Source organism: Carettochelys insculpta, chromosome 30 (assembly GCF_033958435.1).
Source record: "Carettochelys insculpta isolate YL-2023 chromosome 30, ASM3395843v1, whole genome shotgun sequence".
In the NCBI taxonomy this organism is placed as follows: Eukaryota; Metazoa; Chordata; order Testudines; family Carettochelyidae; genus Carettochelys; species Carettochelys insculpta.
This window is the reverse complement of record NC_134166.1, coordinates 10116476-10135171: the sequence shown is the minus strand read 5'-3', so window position 1 is coordinate 10135171 and position 18696 is coordinate 10116476. Positions and strand designations below refer to the sequence as shown.

At 57.5% G+C, this 18696-nt stretch overlaps 1 protein-coding gene across 1 annotated transcript; it reads left to right on the top strand.

The window, feature by feature from the left end:
• Nucleotides 1-4602: 4602 nt before the first annotated feature.
• LOC142003873 (palmitoyltransferase ZDHHC3-like) lies at nucleotides 4603-17643 on the top strand. The gene is made up of 9 exons (XM_074981212.1): nucleotides 4603-4874; nucleotides 6262-6350; nucleotides 9853-9926; nucleotides 11361-11473; nucleotides 12284-12345; nucleotides 13419-13539; nucleotides 14023-14095; nucleotides 14299-14428; nucleotides 15387-17643. Exons 1-9 carry the CDS (start codon nucleotides 4738-4740, stop codon nucleotides 15476-15478), a joined length of 891 nt encoding a protein of 296 aa, XP_074837313.1. The 5' UTR covers nucleotides 4603-4737; the 3' UTR covers nucleotides 15479-17643.
• Nucleotides 17644-18696: the final 1053 nt, after the last annotated feature.

The window sequence follows — 18696 nt, the reverse complement described above, 5'->3', positions numbered from 1 at the left end:
TGTGAGATGTGTATCTCTTTAAACTGCAGCAAGGGAAGTTTAGGTTGGACATTAGGAAAAAGTTCCTAACTGTCAGGGTGGTCAAACAGTGGAATAAATTGCCAAGGGAGGTTGTGGAGTTTCCATCGCTGGCGATATTTAAGAACAGGTTAGATAGATGTCTATCAGGGATGGTTTAGATAGTACTTGGTCCTGCCATTGGGGCAGGGGGCTGGACTCGATGGCCTCTCGAGGTCCCTTCCAGTCCTAGTGTTCTATGATTCTGTGATATATTATAGCTCCCCAGAGACTACAGTCAGGGAGGGGTCACCAGCCTGCTGTTCACCCAGCACACAGTGGCCCCATGCTTGGCCTTTTCTCATCCCCCATGTATGCTGCAACCAACACGAACTCTCAGAAGAGACTGGCTCAGATTTCAAGGGCAAAACCTGCTCATCATGAACTGCAACATGCAGTGGAGTAAGAAAAATCGCTTCAATTAAATTTTGCCCAATCTAATAGGGTTGAGAGTTTAGATCACCTGCTTATACTTTACTTTATTATGGTCAGCACTCTCATTTTTGCCTAATCATTAAAATCTACCTTTTGTAATCAATAAGCATTCATGCAGCACCTTCAAGACTAACAGAATAATTTATTAGGTGATGAGCTTAATAAATTATTTTGTTTGTCTTTCGCACGACTGCTTGTTTGTTTTGTTAGAATACAGACTAACACACCACCACTCTGTTACTTTTGTAAACAATAAGCTTGTTTTATTCTTTACACTCCCCTGCTCCGAGGACAGGTGTGCGGGGGGGTTAGAGATGCTCTTGGGAGTGTATTCACAAGCTAAATGGAAGCTTGGTGTCCTCAATGCCCTCGATCCACACGTCACAAGCACGACATTCCCATTTCTCCTTTAGATCCAGGGAGCACAGCAGCTGTCCCAGTCGTGGTGAGCGCGGCCCAGGGTGGAAGGGGCAAGTATAGACAATATGGTGGGGTAGCTCATAGATATGAATAGATGCACGTAGGACAACTGAACTGAATCCTGGCAGCAGTTTCCATAGGCGGTGGTGATTTTAGTTGGTATCCCACTCCCGAGGGTGACAGAGGCTGAAAGAGAATAAGCTCCTGTCTGCATCCAGCAGCAGACCACATCTATCGGCTGCTAGATTGAGTGCTACAGCTGTGCCTGAAGTAATAGCTGGGTGACCTGGGAAAATGTCCTACCTCAGCAGAAGAAGGAAGGCAGCTCTCCCCAGAAACCTGCAGAGGAGGAGTCTCTGTACACCCCATCCTGGAGACTTTGTGTGCCCCCCACCAACGAACTGGTTTTGGTGCAACACTGCCAAAGCTTTTCTAGCCAGAGCAATGGTGTGGAAAGTTCAGAGAGCACCCCAGTGCTCTGCAACTTCTCTTTGGACACAAAACATCAAATGGGAGTCACACCTAGACTATAAAAGGCTTCAAAAGGGTTTGACCCAAGTCAAAGGCCTGAAGATTTAATTGTGTTCTGGGGGGAAGGCCACCTGCATTCTTCTGTGGCTACCCTGACTGTCAAACCTAAGGCCATTTTACTTACAATAGAGCAGCCACACAAGAGTTTAAGGCAGGGTGGGAAACCTTATTTTCTACCAGGGATCATTGACCCATAGAAAACATTTAGACAGGGGGCCACACACAGCCCCATAGGATGGGGTACATGGAGGCTCAGGGCTTCCCCTATGTTCTGGGATGGGGCTAGAAATTAAGGGTTCAGGGTGTGGGAGGAGGCTCTGGTCTGGGGCAGGGGGTTGGCTTCCGGACAGGGTGAGGGCTTTGATGTTCAGGATGCAAAAGGGGGCTCTGGACTGAGGTCAAGGGATCTGGGTAATAGGAACAGGCTCAGGGCTGGACCAAGGGGTTGGGGTGCAGGAGCAGGTGCAGGCTTCAGCTGCCACATGAAATAAAGCAGCGGGCAGGATTTCACTCTCAAGCTGCAGGTTCCCACCCCTGGTTTCAGACATTGTAATTTAGGTGCACGAACTTTGAATTTTTAGTTCCACACCATCAAGACCAGCCCTGAATAAGGGAAACTGAGCAGGGAAAAGTCTCTGTTGATTCCCTTCATTTAAAAGATGGGTGGGCAACCCTTGGCCTGTGCTCCAGATCTGGACTGTGGCTTTCCTGGATGTGACCCATGAGGCTGGGGGCTCCCCTTCCCATCATCCAGCCCATGGCGGGTTGGGGATGGTGACCCCCGAAGCCTATTACAATGATCCAGGGATTCACATTCACAATCTAATTATAGTGAACACACCTCACCTATCTGGGATGTCTGCTCTGCTTTTGACAGTCTACTGTGAGACAGGCACTCACCAACATGAGCCACTCCTGAGAGTGTGCCATATCCCCACCCAATCAAGGGAAAGGAGTAACCAGATAATTTGTTTTAAAAAATCCTCTATTTTGGCAGCACAGAACAGTAAACTTGTAAGAATGAAGAATATCACAGAAAAGTATCATAACAAAACATGCAGCATACATAAAGGCTATGAAAGTTAAATATGCAATTAGAAATATAAATGAAGTGGAAAAAATCAACATTTATGTAAGCAAAAGGAAGTAATAGAAGCATAAAGAAATGTTATAGGCATGTACAATTGTTTTAAGTATGTGGCTTCTCTGAGTGACATAGCAGCACAAATATGAAGTTCAGAAACAAAAAGGAAAATTAAATATTTGGGATTCTTTCATTTATTTATTTTAATGTCATGATTTTGGGTGTATAATTCATGATTTGTGCATTGTTGTGGGTGTCAACCTATCTTGGGGTTGTATGCCTGTACTTAGGAAAAACTACAGTAGAAATTTGTCTTTGGGAATGATCCATACAAGAGATTTTAAAAAGGTATTTAGGTACCCAGTAGGATTTTGAAAAGCATGTAGATGCTTTCAATCTTTAAAAAGCTGGTCCATGGTGATAATTTGGAAGCCAAGTTCTACATACAAGCAGTGACACAGGAAAAAGCAGTAGAATGTTGGATAGAGAGACAAAACAACAGCTGACAAAGGCTACCCCATTGTCGGATCAAAGGAAACTGAAACAGTTTTGACACCAAACCAGGAAATCACTCTGTATTGATATGATATGATCCCAAAGAACAAATCTGTACATTAAAAAAAAAGAAGAAAAAGAAAACAAACAGTTCAAATTAAAAACTAGTATTCCAGTACAATCAATAAGTGCTAGAGAAGAAATGCTATGTGTCTGCTACAGCTAATACACTTGAAAGAAGGATAGACAAAGTCTATTACTTAAGCTTTTCTACACACAAACCATTATAGAGTACTGTACAACTTGTCATAAGATAAATCTTCAATCGCTGCATTTAAACTGTTACTTTGTTTCCTTTATTACATGTGGGTAATTAAGCACAAAAATACTAATTGTACAGTACCTGCTCTGCCATTTCTTTTGTCTACAAGTTCAATTTGTTCCAGCCAGTACTATGTACACACACACTTTTTGTGGCACTGGTTTTATATTTATTTTACCATCACCATTCTGGTGCTCCAGCCACACCGGGGTCCACACTGCTGATGTTCCCAGCTGCTGGTGGGACCACACACAGCTGGTGTTCCCAGATCACAAACTCTTGGAATAAGGAAGTTTGAATGTATTAATATTTTCAATTATTATTTGCTGTTAAAGATAATGAATAGCACAGTGACATTCAGTTGGACACAGTTAACAAAGGTAAATGATGTAGTGCTAAGAGCCCTAAAAACAACAGTCTCTACAGTAAATGATTTAAATAAGTCAAACTCCATCTGCAGATAATTATTGTGGGCCAGGCCTGGCACCAGGATGACCTTAAGCCAAGTGGTGAATGGCTTGGGTCAGACTCAGACACTGAGAAGGGATTCAAAGCACAGACCACGATAAAGTTGGGAGCTGTGTAAAGTGTTTCGCTACATCCACTCTCCTTTAAGAGCTCAACACAGGGCATCGAGACAGAGCGGGAGGAACTGCCAGGTCTGGGCACTGTAATGCCTGGGGCCTGCACTGCACAGCTCTGGGGGGCAGGGGAACCCTTCATCCCTACTTTTGCACCCACTGTAGGTGGCTCCCCCCACTTGGGGTAACTATCACGTCATCTACCACCACAATTGCCTGCCATCCTCTAGCAGTGCATTGTGGACTCCCCTCCCCAGTCCCCTCAACTCCCTGCTCCCAGACCCCCTCCCACTCCGGAACCCCGCCCCTGCCCTCAGATCCCCTCACACTCTCAGCTGCCCCCGGACCCCTACCTCCCAGAGTCTCTCCCACTCCCAGCCCCGCCCCAGCCCCAAACTCTCAGACCCCCTCCCGCTGTGAGTCCCGCCCCGACCCCCAGCTCTCGGACCCCCTCCCACTTTGAGCCCTCCAAGCCCCAGATCTCACCCCTCCCCCCCGCAGCCCCCTGGCTCCGACCTCCCAGACCCCCTCCCTCTCTCAGCCCCCAGCTTCCAGACTCCCTCCCCCTCTGCTCTCGGCCCCCCTCCCCTCAGCGGAGGAGCTCGACACCCCTCTCGCGGCTCACCAGTTTCCCCGTCTCCATGGAAACGGCACACAGGCAGTACCTCCTCTTCCGCGTCGGTGCTCCGCCCCGTGACGTACTGACGGCGCTGATCGTGATTGGGCGAGTGGAAGGGGCGGTGCCTGCCCGTGCCCCGCCCCTGCCGGCCGAGCCGCGGCTGCTGCTGCTGCCCGGCAGCTGCTTGCGGGCCATGGGGGCGGCGGGGCCGGGCCGCTGCGGGCGGGACCCGTGCGGGGCGCTCTGCCTGCTGCTCACCTACCTGAGTGTGGGCTACGCCGACTACGTCATCCTCACCCACATCCTGCTGCAACCAGGCTTCCGGGGCAGGTAGCGGGGGCGGAGTCTGGCGCGGGGGCGGGGCCATGTGCTTGGGGGCGGGGCCAGAGTGGGGGGAGGGGCTCATGGTGCCCCTCTAGGGCACATCCCCTTCTTATGTCTCTGGGGCTGTTCACTAGGTCCCTGCCCAGGTATGTGGGCTCGGCGGGTCCCCTGCAGCTCCCCAGCAGCGTGAGGAGCAGGGGTGCTGCCAATCCCAGTCCCTGGGAGCTTGAGCGTCGCATGGACGGGGCTTGTCCCTGGGTTACAGATGGGGACCAAGGCCCAGAGAGATGCCGGTGACACCCTCAGGATGGATCCCATGGTGCAGCTGGCAGAGCCAGGGAATGAACCAGCTCCCCTGAGCGCTGGCCCCTTCCCTGGCTCAGCATCCTTCTGTGTTCAATTTGTCTTGTGCATCGCACTGGCCTGCCACCCATGACCTCCCTCCAGGGCTCCTGTAGTGGCCAGAGGCCCCTGCCTGGAAATGTCAGCTCCTTTTCACCAGTCACAGTTGAGTGCCCTGGGGCTGACCCTGGCTACCCACAGACTGGGCTGTCGCTTCTGAGCCACTTCATGGTGCCTGGTGCAGTGGCCCTGACTGTGCTAGGTCTCAGGTGCTGCTGGCCTCAGAGGGACCAGCGGGGTTTTGGCCTCTCAAGGAAGAGCTTTCGGCTGCCTTTGACTTCTCGGAAGCCGGGCTCTGAGCTCTAGTGTATGGGGCGGGTGGGGGGAGTGTAGTGTGTGTGTCTCCCACCGCAGCCATGTGGGCTAGGTGGGCAGCGAGGGATTCATCACACACCAGAGGAGGAATCTCTAGCTTCTCAGACCATGGTTCCTTCTAGTGTCGGTTTCCTCTGCCTGGTAACTTAGCTTGGGTTGTGTGGTGCCAATTACAGCTCTAGGAGTGGACTCATGTAAGATGATCCCTGGGCTGCTGTCAGGGCAGCCAGTGAGAACTTGCTGGAAGAGTTCCCTAGCTAGGGACTGGACTGACCCATTTCCGCTGGCTGTCTCCAGCAGGAGGAAGCTTTGCCTGAGCCGGACCCACTACGTGGTGATTGCACAAGTCGATAAATGTGTCCTTTCATTTCCTCCATCTTTGCCAGTTCTCTCCCCGCATGGGGTTTACATGCGTTACACTTTCCACCTCCTTCGCTGCCATCCCCCAGCCTCCTCTCTGCACATAGCTCGTCTGCTCTGTGGGCATGTGCAGGTTTGGGGTGGCTTTCTGGATGCTCTCTGGTTCCATGTATACTTGTCCATTTTAATGTACTGCCAGAATAAACGACTCAGATGCTGTGACCACAGAAGCTGCTGTTTGTATGGATTCTAAAATAGCCCCATACCTGGGCTATGGGTCTGACGGGTCTGGGTCTCCTTGTTCCTTTTATACCAGCCTCTGGTGTCCCTTCCATGCTGTGATGTTTAACCTCATTGTCGCTTTGTTGCTGGCCTGTCACACACGAGCTGTCTTCGCTGATCCAGGTAAGCGCCAGCTCTTGACTCTTCCTCTGTCCTCTATGGGGAGGCATCAGTAGCCTAGTGGTTCAGACAGCGAACTAGGAAAGTGAGAACTGAGTTCCCACCCTGATTCCAATGCTGACTTGTGGCATAGCCCCTATTCCCGGCTGCACCTCTCTCCGGAGGGTGGGAAGGAACATGGGAAAAGGCTGTGGGGATCTCTGGCTGAAATATGTTAGAGAAGAGCAGTGCATTCTTGATGTGAAGTCCTGAAAGCTTCCTGTAGGTCCGTCTCTGTCTTCTCTCACTAGGCCTGCATGTGCCCTTTAAGTCTGTCTGGGCTGGCTTAGCCATAGAAGAGTTGCACAGTGAATGACAAGAGACCGCCCTGCCACCTGCTTGCTTGTGTCAGTAGTGGATAAGGGAGGGTGCAGTGTGTGCACCCCAAAATTCATTCTGGGGATGTTACTGGGATTCTCGATTGTCTCCCTCTTTGTGACCCATGTGGGATCTGCATGACAGACATCGGGGGGACAGAACCAAGGTCTGAAAACGTCCACGCAGTGGCAGTGGCAGTCAAAAAAATGAAAATGTTGGGAATCCTTCAGAGAGGGATAGATAATGAGAGAAAGTATCATATTGCCTCTAGTCTGTATAAAGCCATGGTATATCCATATCTTGAATACTGCATGCAGCTGTCACCAATATGCCTTCTAATTGTTTCCATTTGTGTGTGGAATAAATTTTATCACATGCACTGAGACATGTGTGATGTGCACCACCACAGTTCCCCACAAGCTGAGTGCTTGGGCAGCCATCTAGGAGAAATTCAGGGAGTGCCCAGCAGAGTAGCAGAGCACCCGGCACTACCCTCAGCTAGCAGCTTGTGTTTTTATTGGTGGCATGCGTCCACCTATGTGGTGATACACATAAAACATTTATTCTGCTCATGGTTGGGAAAAACTAGAGAGAACACTGTGCACCACCAGTAGAAGAACATGCTGCCGGCTTTGGTAGGCCGTGGGGGCTCTGCTAATCAACTCATCAGGATTTAAATTTCCCCTGGACAGCCACCCAAGCATTTGGCTTAAAGGAAACACTCCACATCCAAAAAGATATATTGGAATTGGAAAGTGTTCAAAAAAGAGCCACAGAAATGATTAGGGGTGTGAAATGGGGGAGAAATTAACAAGACTTGGACTTTTTAGCTGGGCAAAGAGATGACTAAGGGGGAATATGTAGAGGTCTATGAAATTGTGAAAGGTGTGGAGAAAGTAAATAACACGAGTAACAACTAACACAAGAACTAAGAGTCACCAAACACAATTAACAGGCAGCAGGGTTAAAAGAAAAGAGAAAAGGGAGTACTTGTCTACACAATGCACAGTCAACCTGTGGAACTCCTTGCCCAAGGATGCTCTGTTGTGAAGGCCAAGACTATAACGATACAAAAGAGAATGAGACAAGTTCAGGAGGATGGGCAGGGAGGGTGTTCCTAGCCTCTGTTTGCTAGAAACTTGGAATGGGCGACGGGATGGATCACTTCATGATTCCCTGTTCTGTTCATTCCCTCTGGGGCACCAGGCAAGGGCTGCTGTTGGAGATGAGATTGGGCCTTTGGTCTGATCCAGTGTGGCCATTCTGATGTCTAGCACAGCAGGGAATCAGAGGCCAGGACTGTTCCTGGGTACAGGAGGGGAATCTGAGGTTCTAGATATATAGTAGATTCGATGCCCCGGCACAGGGGTCTCCAACTTTTTTTCATCAGAGGCCACATGGCAATATTTTACGTGTTCCAGGGGCTGAAGACAAAATAGCCCCAAACTGTCCCCCTGCCCCTAGTCTTAAACCCCTCTCAGGAGTAAAGGGACTTTGAAGTACCTGCGGCTACACGCATACCAGCACTTTGAAGTTTGAAGCTTTGAAGTTTCCGCGGGGGAGAATTCGCCTGATGAAGTGCTGTATATTCACCGCAGCACTTCATTAGTAATCTCCCGTCGCCCTGATTAACATGCCCCCTTCGAAGTTGGGGGCCAGTGTAGACCCAGTCCTGCAGCCCCAAATGACCCCCCTCCCAGTCCCTAAGGTGAACCCCTCTCAACTCCAAAATCAGGGGTAACGTACCTTAGGCAGGAGCTCCGATTGCTGCCGCCCCCGGTCATCCTTTGCTAGGTTGCTGGCTCCTCACTGGGGCTGCACGGCTCCCCGCAGCTCTCTTGTTCCCTTTCCCCACATACAGCGCAGTAGGGGCAGCTCCCTGCTCTGCTGCACTGAAATAAGGGGACTCGATTTGATTGGTTTAACGTCTGGATCCCTCCCTCTGGCTGTTAAAGCCATTCAATTAAGTTTTAGTCTTTCAGCACAGCAGGGCAGGGAGGCGGAGGAGGAGTGAGCGGCAGCAGCAGTGGGAGCCACAAATGGCTGCTGAAAGAGCCATATGTGGCTTGGAGCCACCCAGCCAGCTTTCAAATTGGCACCACTGCCAGCTCCACAGGCCGGATGCTGGTCCAAAGGCTGCGTGTTGGCCACCCCTACCCTAGCCTTCATGTAGCCTATTTTGGGTGTGTGCCAGTTGTTTGCTGGGCCCTGGGTTTAGCTTTCTTCAAGGAGGAGTCATGTGGCCCTTGACTCCAAGCCTGCGCCTCTGGGCTCTAGCCCCCATTTCTTACAGTGCAAGGTCAGACTCCTGTTAGGGCCTTTAGCCCTTCCAAGGTGAAGCAGCCAGCGGGCACCTTCAGTGCCACAGGGCAGGCTTACAGCAAGCCACACGTGTCCATCCATGGGGTGCCAGACTGAAGTGTGCCGGCTGGAGTGGGGAAACCAGTCCGTCTCAGCCCGCCCTTTCCTGGAGCCTCAGGGTTTCTGTCTCTGCATCTCGGTTGCTTTCTGGCCCTGTGGGTCTGTGCTTGTGAGTAGGAGCCCGGTCTCCATTAGGGATATCAAATCCCATTTATTGGTTAAATGGTGCAGGAGAGGGAGGGCGCTGGGGACCATCTGTTGGGGAGGTGGGAGGATCCCCAGCCCCACAGTGGGGACAGAAGCTGAGCCAGCCTGTATGCTGGCTCAGCCTTTTAAATGGACGGTGGGGAGTCCTTGGTACATGAGTCTGGAGCTAGACTCCTGGATTCAGGCCCCTCTGTGACAGGTAACGCTGGAGCTGTTTGTCTGCCGGGGGTCGGCCGTAGGGCTTGCTCTGGACATAGACATCCCTGGGAGGGGGAACTGGAATTCACCCCCTGCTCCATGGTGTCCTGGTACCTCCCAAGGCTCTGGAGATAGGACTGTTGTAGGGACCCTACCAGCTACGCCCGACATCAGCCAGCCGTGAGCCACAGCTGCTGGGCCCTCCCCCTCTCAGAGCCCCTCCCCCCTTGTTCCCATCGCTCCAGCTTCCCCTCCTGCACTGGCCAACACTGAACCAGCTCCTGGGCGAGCCGGGGCCTCTAGAACCACGTGTGTGTTGGGTGCCGTGGCCCATCTGTGCCCTGCTCACTGCTCTTCATCTCACATCCTGGTTCCCTCCCAGGCATGGTCCCGCTGCCCGATACCGCCATCGACTTCTCTGACCTGCGCAGCAGCGCACCCCACAAGAACAAGCGGGTGAGTGGTGCAGGGGGTCGGCGCGTGAGCCCAGGAGGGCAGCTCTGAGGGGCTCTTGGGAACAGGTCTAGTCACTGCCCAGGGTCAGTGGATCCAGAGCCTCGGGATTGGGCGCGTGGCTCAGCGGCAGCAGCTCCTGCAGATGGACGAAAAGTGACGTGGTGTCTGAGCACAACCTGCTGCTGGGGGAAGAGACCCCCAGGGACGGTCTGCATGGCTGGGTGGGCTCGGGGAGTTAGGGGCGGAGGTTTCTCCAGGCGCTGCGCTCGCAGTTCTGCTCCCAGATGGCTGTGGCCGGGGGCAGTCTGAGGCAGGGGTAGCAGGGGGCTTGCCCTGTGATCTGCTGCTCCTGAGCACCTCAGCAATCTCCTGCGTTAGTGGCTCCGGTGGGGGCTGGGGGGCTTCTTTAACAAAGCCTCTGAACCCCCATCTCCCCAGCAAGGAGCCAGGAACAGCAAAATCCCAGCCTGACTGCACAGCTCCCCTCCCCCTGCACTGGGCTGGCAGCCAACCCTCTACCCCCCATGCTATGGGTTAGCAGATGTAGCTGCCCCTTAGCAGGGGTGCTGGATCTGGCTGCTCAGGCTGTTCTGAACAGGAATGAAGGGGCCTGTTTTCAGTGAGCTCCTGAGAGCCTGGCAGAGTCAGAGCAGCTCTGCTGTGACTGTCCCAGGATTGGGGTGGGGGGGCCAAAGGCGGGATTGGAGAAGCACAGACAGAAGAACTGGGAGGGCGGCAGCGCAGGCTGAGCCGGGCTGTGCTGGCCTGGTCAGCAGCCGTGTGGTGCCAGCCTGGGGGCTCACGGGGCTTCAGCTTGGCCAATGGGCTCCGGATGGAGCCATGCGCGGCTGTGCCAATCACAAGCCATCTGGCTCGTGCCGTACTCTGCATGGCAGCAGGAGTGCTGTGTCTCGGTGGGGGAGGTGGCGGGGGAGCTCCCAGTGACTGGCCACAGCATCCCCCCGGCCCAAATCTCCCGACAGAGAGGATTTCCTGGGGTGGGCTCTGGAGTGCTGGTGACAGGCTTGGTAGCTCCCTGCTCAGCTGGGGTTGGGCCCTGAGTCCCTGCCCAGGGCTTTGGTTTGTCCAGCTCTGAGCGTCTCCCATGTTCCTCTCCAGCCTCCACGGCCCAGGTGCCTGGTATCCTCTGTTACCTTGCCCAGAGGTGCCCCCTCACAGCAAAGATCCTGGGGCATTTCCGCCTCCACAGCCCGGGGCGAGGCAGAACTCAGGCTCTGCGCTTTTCAATGCAAAATCCAAGCGCTTTATGGCAGTGCTGGAGCTGTCTGGCTCCCTGCCCTGCCTAGTTCCACCCGTTGCTGCCTGCCCCATAGCTCCCGCTGGCCCCATTCTGGCCTCCCCGACCTGCCGACCTGCCTCTCCCCCCAGCCCCTGAGGGAAGGCTACAGCTGAGTCCTCTTCTCTCCTCCCCAGAGCAACGAGGACTGGACGGTGTGTAACCGCTGTGAGACGTACCGCCCGCCCCGGGCACACCACTGCCGTATCTGCCACCGCTGCGTGCGCCGCATGGATCACCACTGCCCCTGGTGAGGCGCCCGGTAGCAGCTCTGGCACGTGAGAGCTGCAGGGAGGAATGGGCCACGTGCAGAGAACCTGCCGGGGCTGTTGGGCTTGTCCCAGCAGAGCAAACCTGCTGACACCCCCGTGCGAGTGTCCCTTGTGCCCCAGGCACACACAGGACCCTGCATTGCTGCTGCTGCAGAATTTCCCTCCCCCCCACACACCTGCAGCTGCCCCTTTGGCTTCCCTGCACCCAGCTGAGACATCCCCTGTGGTGGGGCAGTGCCCTGAGGTGGGGACGTGAGCCGGCAGAGCGCTAGGATCTCTCCAGGGAGGGGGCTGCAAACCCTCGGTCTGTCCCCAGAGCTGGCGCACCTGCCAGAGTCCTCCCTGGCTGCATGGGCTGAGCTGGGAGGGCTGGGTGCTGCCCTGAGCTGCAGACAGTGGCACTGGCCCTGCTGGGGAGGCAGCGCTTCACAGCAGCCCTGGGGGGCACTCGTGCTTCTTCTTGGGGGCCCTGTGGGAGTAGGATGCTAACCTCAATGTCCCAGGCCTGCTTCTGCTCGGTGGGTGTCCCCAGGGAGGGGCGTGGGAGTTGCCGGTGCCTGGCCTGCTGCTGTGAGCTGCCCTCTCCCAGCAAGGGCCGTGCGTCCCCGGCTGGTGGCACCAAGCCTGGTCCAGGGCTGGCTCCCAAAGGGCCACTGTGCTGCTTTGCTGCACTGTCCCTTGGGGTGCAGCTGCCAGGGCAGGCGAGGGGTTGGGGGACAGCCGGGGTCTGGTGCTGGCGGTGTCGTGCCGTGCACCTGACCAGCCCTGTGCTCTTTGTCTCTCCACAGGATCAACAACTGTGTGGGCGAGTTAAACCAGAAGTACTTCATCCAGTTCCTCTTCTACACAGGTACGGGGCTGCCCAGCCCCCAGTCGGCCTTAGGGTTAGGGTTAGGGTTAGGGTTAGGGTGCACTGCAGCTCTCAGCTCACAGCGCCTGCGTAGAGCCAGGACCCAGCTGTGCTGCCCCTGCACGGGGTCCTGGCCCGCTGCCGTCCAGCCGGCCCCTGCCATTCCGCTGTGCCTCACTAGAGGGAGTTCTGGTCCCACAGTCCTGCACGCAGGAAGCCCGTCAGCCTGAGCCAGCCTCTCCCTGGCTGCTCCTGCCCCCATCTGCTCTGCTCCCTGCCTGAGCTCTACCCCATAGCCAGCTTCTGCCCCCCTCTGTGCTGATTCAGGCGTGACCCCAGCCCCATAGCCAGCCACCGCCTCTTCTCTCCTGGAATCCAGGTGTGACCCCAGCCCCATAGCCAGCCACCACCTCTTCTCTCCTGGGATCCAGGTGTGACCTCAGCCCCATAGCCAGCCACCACCTCTTCTCTCCTGGGATCCAGGTGTGACCCCAGCCCCATAGCCAGCCACCACCTCTTCTCTCCTGGGATCCAGGTGTGACCTCAGCCCCATAGCCAGCCACCACCTCTTCTCTCCTGGGATACAGGTGTGGCCCCAGCCCCATAGCCAGCTTCTGCCCCCTCTGCTCTACATGCAGTCCCTTACCCCAGCCCCATACCAAGCCTCTGACTTCCTCTGTTCTGATCCACGTATGACCCCCCCACACCCCATCCCAGCCCCATAGCCAGCCTTTGTCCCCACTCTGCCCTGCTCCTTCTCTGTGTTCAGATGGTGAAAAGGGGCTGGGGGGCTGGGCCTGGGAAGTCTCTCCCACCCATGGGGTGAATGTGGGGGTGGGGTGATCAGCAGTGAAGCGGTTAACAGTAGACGGTGAGTCCCTGGGTAGCCCTGGCAGGTCGCACGAGGTCAAACAGAACCTGGCTCTGCAGCAGCTGGCACCTGCCCATCCCTGGGTGGGGAGGGGAGCCATGTGGTCAGGCTCTCTAGCCTTAACTGTGGGTGGGACGCTGCTGAGCTGGCCTGGGGCCAGGTGCTCATGTCTGGCTCATGCTGACCTGTGGCTCCGTCTCAGGGTTGGCGAGTCTCTATGCCATGGGGCTGGTGCTAACCACATGGCTGTGGCCGGTGGACAAGAGCTTCCCCGGGAAGATGGAAAGTGCGGCTGGAGGCATCTCTCACAACCACATCCAGATGTGAGTGTGCAGGGGCCGCAGCTGGTCCCCCGGTCCCGGCTGCCTGCGGGGAGGCAGATCCCAGCCAGGGGAGGAGAGCTCCTACGGGCACGACGGTTGGGTTCCATTTCAGGCCTGCTGCCTGTGGGTGACACTGAGCTCCTGCCCCATAGAGGTGTGGGGAGAGAGTGGCCCTGAGTCCCCCTGTGAGGTGCTAGAGGGGTAGGGTGAAGTACCCAAGCCCATGGCTGGAGGTTCAGGCTGTCACTGCTGCATGCCAGGGCCCTCTAGCACTCTGCAGCTGCAGGGTCTCTCCACCCCCTGCCCCCAGAACCTCTGCTCCAACCCGAGATCCGCTCTCCACTGGTTGTCATCAGTGTAGGTCCGAGGACATGCAGGTGGGAGGTTCTGGGCCAGAATTGTGGGTAGCGAGGCCTGAGCCTGCCCTTGGGAACCCTGAACAAGCTGGACCCCGACTGCATCTGGCTTCTTCCTTCCCCACAGGGCTCACTGCATCATCCTGCTGGTGGAGTCCATCCTCTTCGGGCTCTTTGTCACCGTCATCTTCTATGACCAGGTTAGTTTACAAGGGCCACCACACCAGGCATCTTTGCCCCTCATTCCCCATAGTGCCCCCTGCTGGGAGATGCTAGACCCCCAAGTAGATGGGAGCTCCCCTGCTCCGCTCCCCCCAGCACCTGCTGCTGGGAGAGGAAGGCAGCTGTAAATCCATGTGCCTCTCTGCCTGGGAGTGTGTCAGACGACCCTCTTGTTTCTCAGGTGGTCTCTATTATCACGGACGAGACTCCGATTGAGCAGCTGCGGAACCGGCTGCTGAAGGAGGAGCGCCGGGTAGTGGCACATAGCCGGAAGCCGAAAATCGCGCTGCTGCGGGAGGTGTTTGGGCGGGGTATGTTACAGGCAGGGAAAGGGCAGGCTGCAGTGGGAGGTGTTTGGGCACGGTACAGTGGGAGGGCAGGCTTCAGTGGGAGCTGTTCAGGTGGGGAACTTTATGGGCAGGGGGAGGGCAGGCTGCAGCAGGAGGTGTTTGGGCAAAGGGAGGGCAGGCTGCAGCGCGTGGTGTTCAGGCAGGGGCAGGGCAGGTTGCAGCGCGTGGTGTTCAGGCAGGGGCAGGGCAGGTTGCAGCGCGTGGTGTTCAGGCAGGGGCAGGGCAGGTTGCAGCATTCCCTCTCACTTTTCCCACCAGCGTGTGGAATGACCTTTGGGATGTGCACCAGTCTGGAGATGATGTATCCCCACCCCGCCAGCATTGCAGCAGATAACACAATGCGTGTGATGGGGCTGGGGCTGAGGGGTTCGGAGTGTGGGGTGGGGCTCAGGGCAGGGACAGAGGGTTGGGGTGGGGGGGGGTGAGGTGTGTGTGGGCTCTGGGGTGGCGTTGAGGTTCAGGCCGCTCAGAGGCTACGGTCGGGAGAGAGGACCCTCTGCTCGCTCCCTGCAGCAGTCCCTGGGCTCAGGGTGTGAGACAGGCTCCTCTTCCCCTCTTTCCCCACCATGGGTCCGAGACAGGGTGAGGCTCCTCTCCCCCAGCCATGTGGGTCTGGGCAATCCCTGGCTAGTGCTGTAGGTTGCTGTGCTACCGCGCACTGGGAGGGAACTGAGGCAGGCTGAGGATCCCTCAGGGGCAGTGACTGAGCCTGCTGGGGACTCATCCTCCCTGGAGAGAGGTGTCGCCTAGATCCCAGGCTGACCCCCATGGGTACCTGCGCGAGCACCCCAGAGCAACTCCGCCTGAGTAGCCTGTGTGGGCAAGGGTGGGACCCAGGGCCAGGCACGTCTGAGCCGGGCCACTCTGGGACGCCCTGGGATCCCTGCCGTGCTGACCCCCCCATCTCCCTCTCCTCCAGGCTTCGTGATCTGCTGGTTTTTCCCCTGTAACTGCAGCCCCCCATCAGGTGGGGCCCCTGCCTACAGCTACCTGCCCAACTACGACGTGTGATCTCCGCGGCTGGGCCCCCCTCGCCGCTCTGCCCCGTGGGGAGAGGCTCGTGCTGCAGGTGTCTTTACAGAATTTACCACCCCAGGGCGGGTTAGACCTGCCCAGCTGCTCCCGCTGGCAGCGTCGGGCCAGGGTGCGGCTCTGCCGAGCCCGATGCTGCAACTTCTCTCCTGGGATGCAGCACTCTTGGGAAGCTGAGATCGTGAGTGGCCGGGGGGCGGGTGCTCTCCAGCCCTCTGCACCAGACCGTCAGGGGCACCCTTCTGGATCAGTGTTACTGACAGTCTCACACCCCCTCACTGTAACTGCATCTGCTTCCCGGCCCCTCCTCTGTGTCCCCGGCCCGGGGACGGAGCCACGTGTTCTCTGCTCCTGGCCGGGGAGGGAGGGCATCATGTGTATGCAGCCGGGTATGGCATTACCTCCGCTCTCGGCCCTGCGTGCCCGCTGGGTCCCGCCTGTCTGCAGCAGTGGCGCTCGCTTGTGCCCAGGCAAATCGGGGCACCTGTTCTTGGCCCTGGCAGCAGCCTCTGCTGACCCAGCCCCCCCATCACCAGGGAGTGGCCTACTTCATATTGCAGGGCTGGGGGGTGGGAATAATGCTGGTGCCCCTCACCAGCTGGTCTGATCCAGCCCAGCAGTCAATGGTACTATTTATTAGGTGTATTACGGTAGCTAGTCTTGGGCAGGACCCCCAGTACCAGGGCTGCACAAACACGGAAGGGAAAGGAGGCTGAGATGGGGGGACCATGAGTAGATCATGGCCCCTCTGGTACCTCAGTTTCCCCATCTGTAAAATGGAGCTGATAGCCCCCTCCTTCCTAAGGCATGCTCCGATAATTGCTAGAGGGTGTGGTGACCAGGGTGGAGGCGGGGCAGCAGGACCAGCTCAGCAGCAGACACCCTGCAGGCATCGCCCCAAAGAGGGCTCTCCGGCAGGAGGGGCAGCCAGGGGAAAGCCCCAGGGAGCTTGTTGGAAAGTGGATCCCTTGGGTGCGGGAGGCCGGCAGCCTGGGCAGAGCAGAGGCCGAAGGCGGCATCATGACAGCAGCTCAGAGGTGGCAGGTAGGCGGGACAGACTGGGAGGGAAGAGGGTGCTGGAGAAGGAGGTGCCAGGGAAGGTGCCAGTGTGGGGCCGAGGATCCTGTAAAGGGAGCTGGCAATGCTGGGGATGTTCGTGGGGCAGTGGCTGCGCCTGGCCCCCGCCCCCTCCTCCCATGGGGTGTCTAGGGCAAGCAAGGGCCAAGCTCCTGGCTGCAGATTGGGGAGCGCCACGGGGAGGAGGGGGCAGAGCTGGCCATATGCAGCAGCAGCCCAGAGGGGCTGTGCTGTGAGGTGTGGCCACAGAGCTGCTTCCCTGTGGCTGATAGAGCAGTGCCCAGCTGATGGTGCCGGGGCGTAGGAATCTGCTTGTCCAGCTGGCTTTGAGCCCAGGAGCTGGCTGCATGCTGCCCTGTGTGTGTGAGGCCCCCCGCAGGGCTGCTGCATCCCAACAGCCTGGCCTGGCCTCCCCTCCCCTAATCCTGGTGTGTGGACTATGGGGCCAAGGGAGGCAGTGGTCACTGGGGGCTCCCCCAAGAGCCCAAGTGCTGCACTGAGCCCAGGGCAGCTCCTTGTGGTGCCGTCAGCAGCAGGGGCGACCCCAGGGCTGCTGCCATCCCTGAGTGGCAACCGCCCCGGCCCTGCGGGGAAGAGGTTTTCCAGGGGCTGCCTTGGTCCCTGCTGTGGTGCAGGCTGGATGCAGAACCAGGAGCTAAGGCCCCGGCTGGGGAACAGAGGGCTCCTGGCTGCCCCAGCTCTCCCCAGAGCCCAGCTCCTGGGGCAGCACCCATGACTCCTCAGGCCATGAGCTGAACACCAGGAGCAATGGGCTGGGTGCATTTGGGCACCTTCTCTGGGGCCATAGTGTGCAGCAAGCTGCACTAGTGTAATTGAATTGGCCTGGCCTGGCCCGGCCCGGCCTGTGTTTCCCCCCAGGGTGCAGGGGAGGAGCTGGGGCCCCGAGGTGCAGGGGTGGTTGGTGCAGCGTCGCCTCTTGCTGACCCCCAGGCCCCTCACTCCCTGAGCCCAGTGCATGTTAACGGGACGGGACGGGACACTGCTGGGTTCGGACAGCCCCTTGGCCCAGCGCCTGCAAGCGTGAATAAATCTGCCTAGGAACTGCCCGAGAGGCCGGGCCTCTGTCTGCTTTGTGTAGTGCCTGGGAATGGGCTGCCGGGGGCTCTGGGGTGTGGGCCCCTGGACCTGACCCCTCAGGGGCCGACCACTCAGCTGTGGCTCTCAGCCCTTGGGAGCCCCCAAGCAGAAACACCCACACCCGGTGCTGGCTGCCATGTGGGGGGCGCGGTGGGGGAAGGAGGCTGGCAGCGCGTCTCCCTGCGGGCTGGGGCACTGCGTGTGCCTGGCTCCGAGGGCTCGTAGGCCCAGCGCTTGGGGGTGGGGAGCTGTGGGCAATGCCTCAGCATCCCCATGTGACTGCTCAGCCTGGCACAACGTCCAGCTGCAGACCTGACCTGCGCCTGCAGCGTGGGGCCAGGGCTGTCGGGCCAGCCCCTCACCCAGCACGTACTGCCCCAGGGAGCGGCTGAGCAGGCAGCAGGAACCAGGAGCCACCCAGGGGCAGGGGCAGGGGCAGGGGCAGGTGAGTGTGCCCCGGCTGGGATCCCCATGGGGCACAGGGCAGAGCTGTGTCCTGCCAGGCAAGGAAGCTGTTTGCTGCTGTGGATGTGTGGCCTGCAGTGAGCTGGTGTCCCATGGCAGCATTTGCTCCCCCTGTGAAGTAGCCCCCTGCCCCTGGGCCACAGGTGGTGATTGTGGGCTCCCTGGAAATCCAGTGGGCTTCCCCCACCAGCCCCACACTGAAGCTGGGCTGCCTTTCCTGCTGGCAAAGGGATGAGCATAGAGATGCCACTGGGGGAGGGTTGCTGTGTCCCAGCAGCTCCCGTCAGCCCCACACCTGCACAGCAATGAGGGAAACTGCCCGGGCCTGTGTCTCCCTCGCTGCAGAGGGCAGGGCCTGCCTCAGCAGGGGGAGCAGTTCCTGTTCTGCCCCCCAGGCCCTCTCCAGGGCCCAGTGCTTGGTCAAGTCTTGCCTAGTGTGGTAGCCGTCCCATGGGGCTGGTCCTGCTGCCCCCCAAGCTAGGGATCCCCTGGCACTGAGGGAGGCAAGGCGTTCCCCAGAGCACGCCCATGCTGGGCATTGGGCAGGGCAGCTCTGG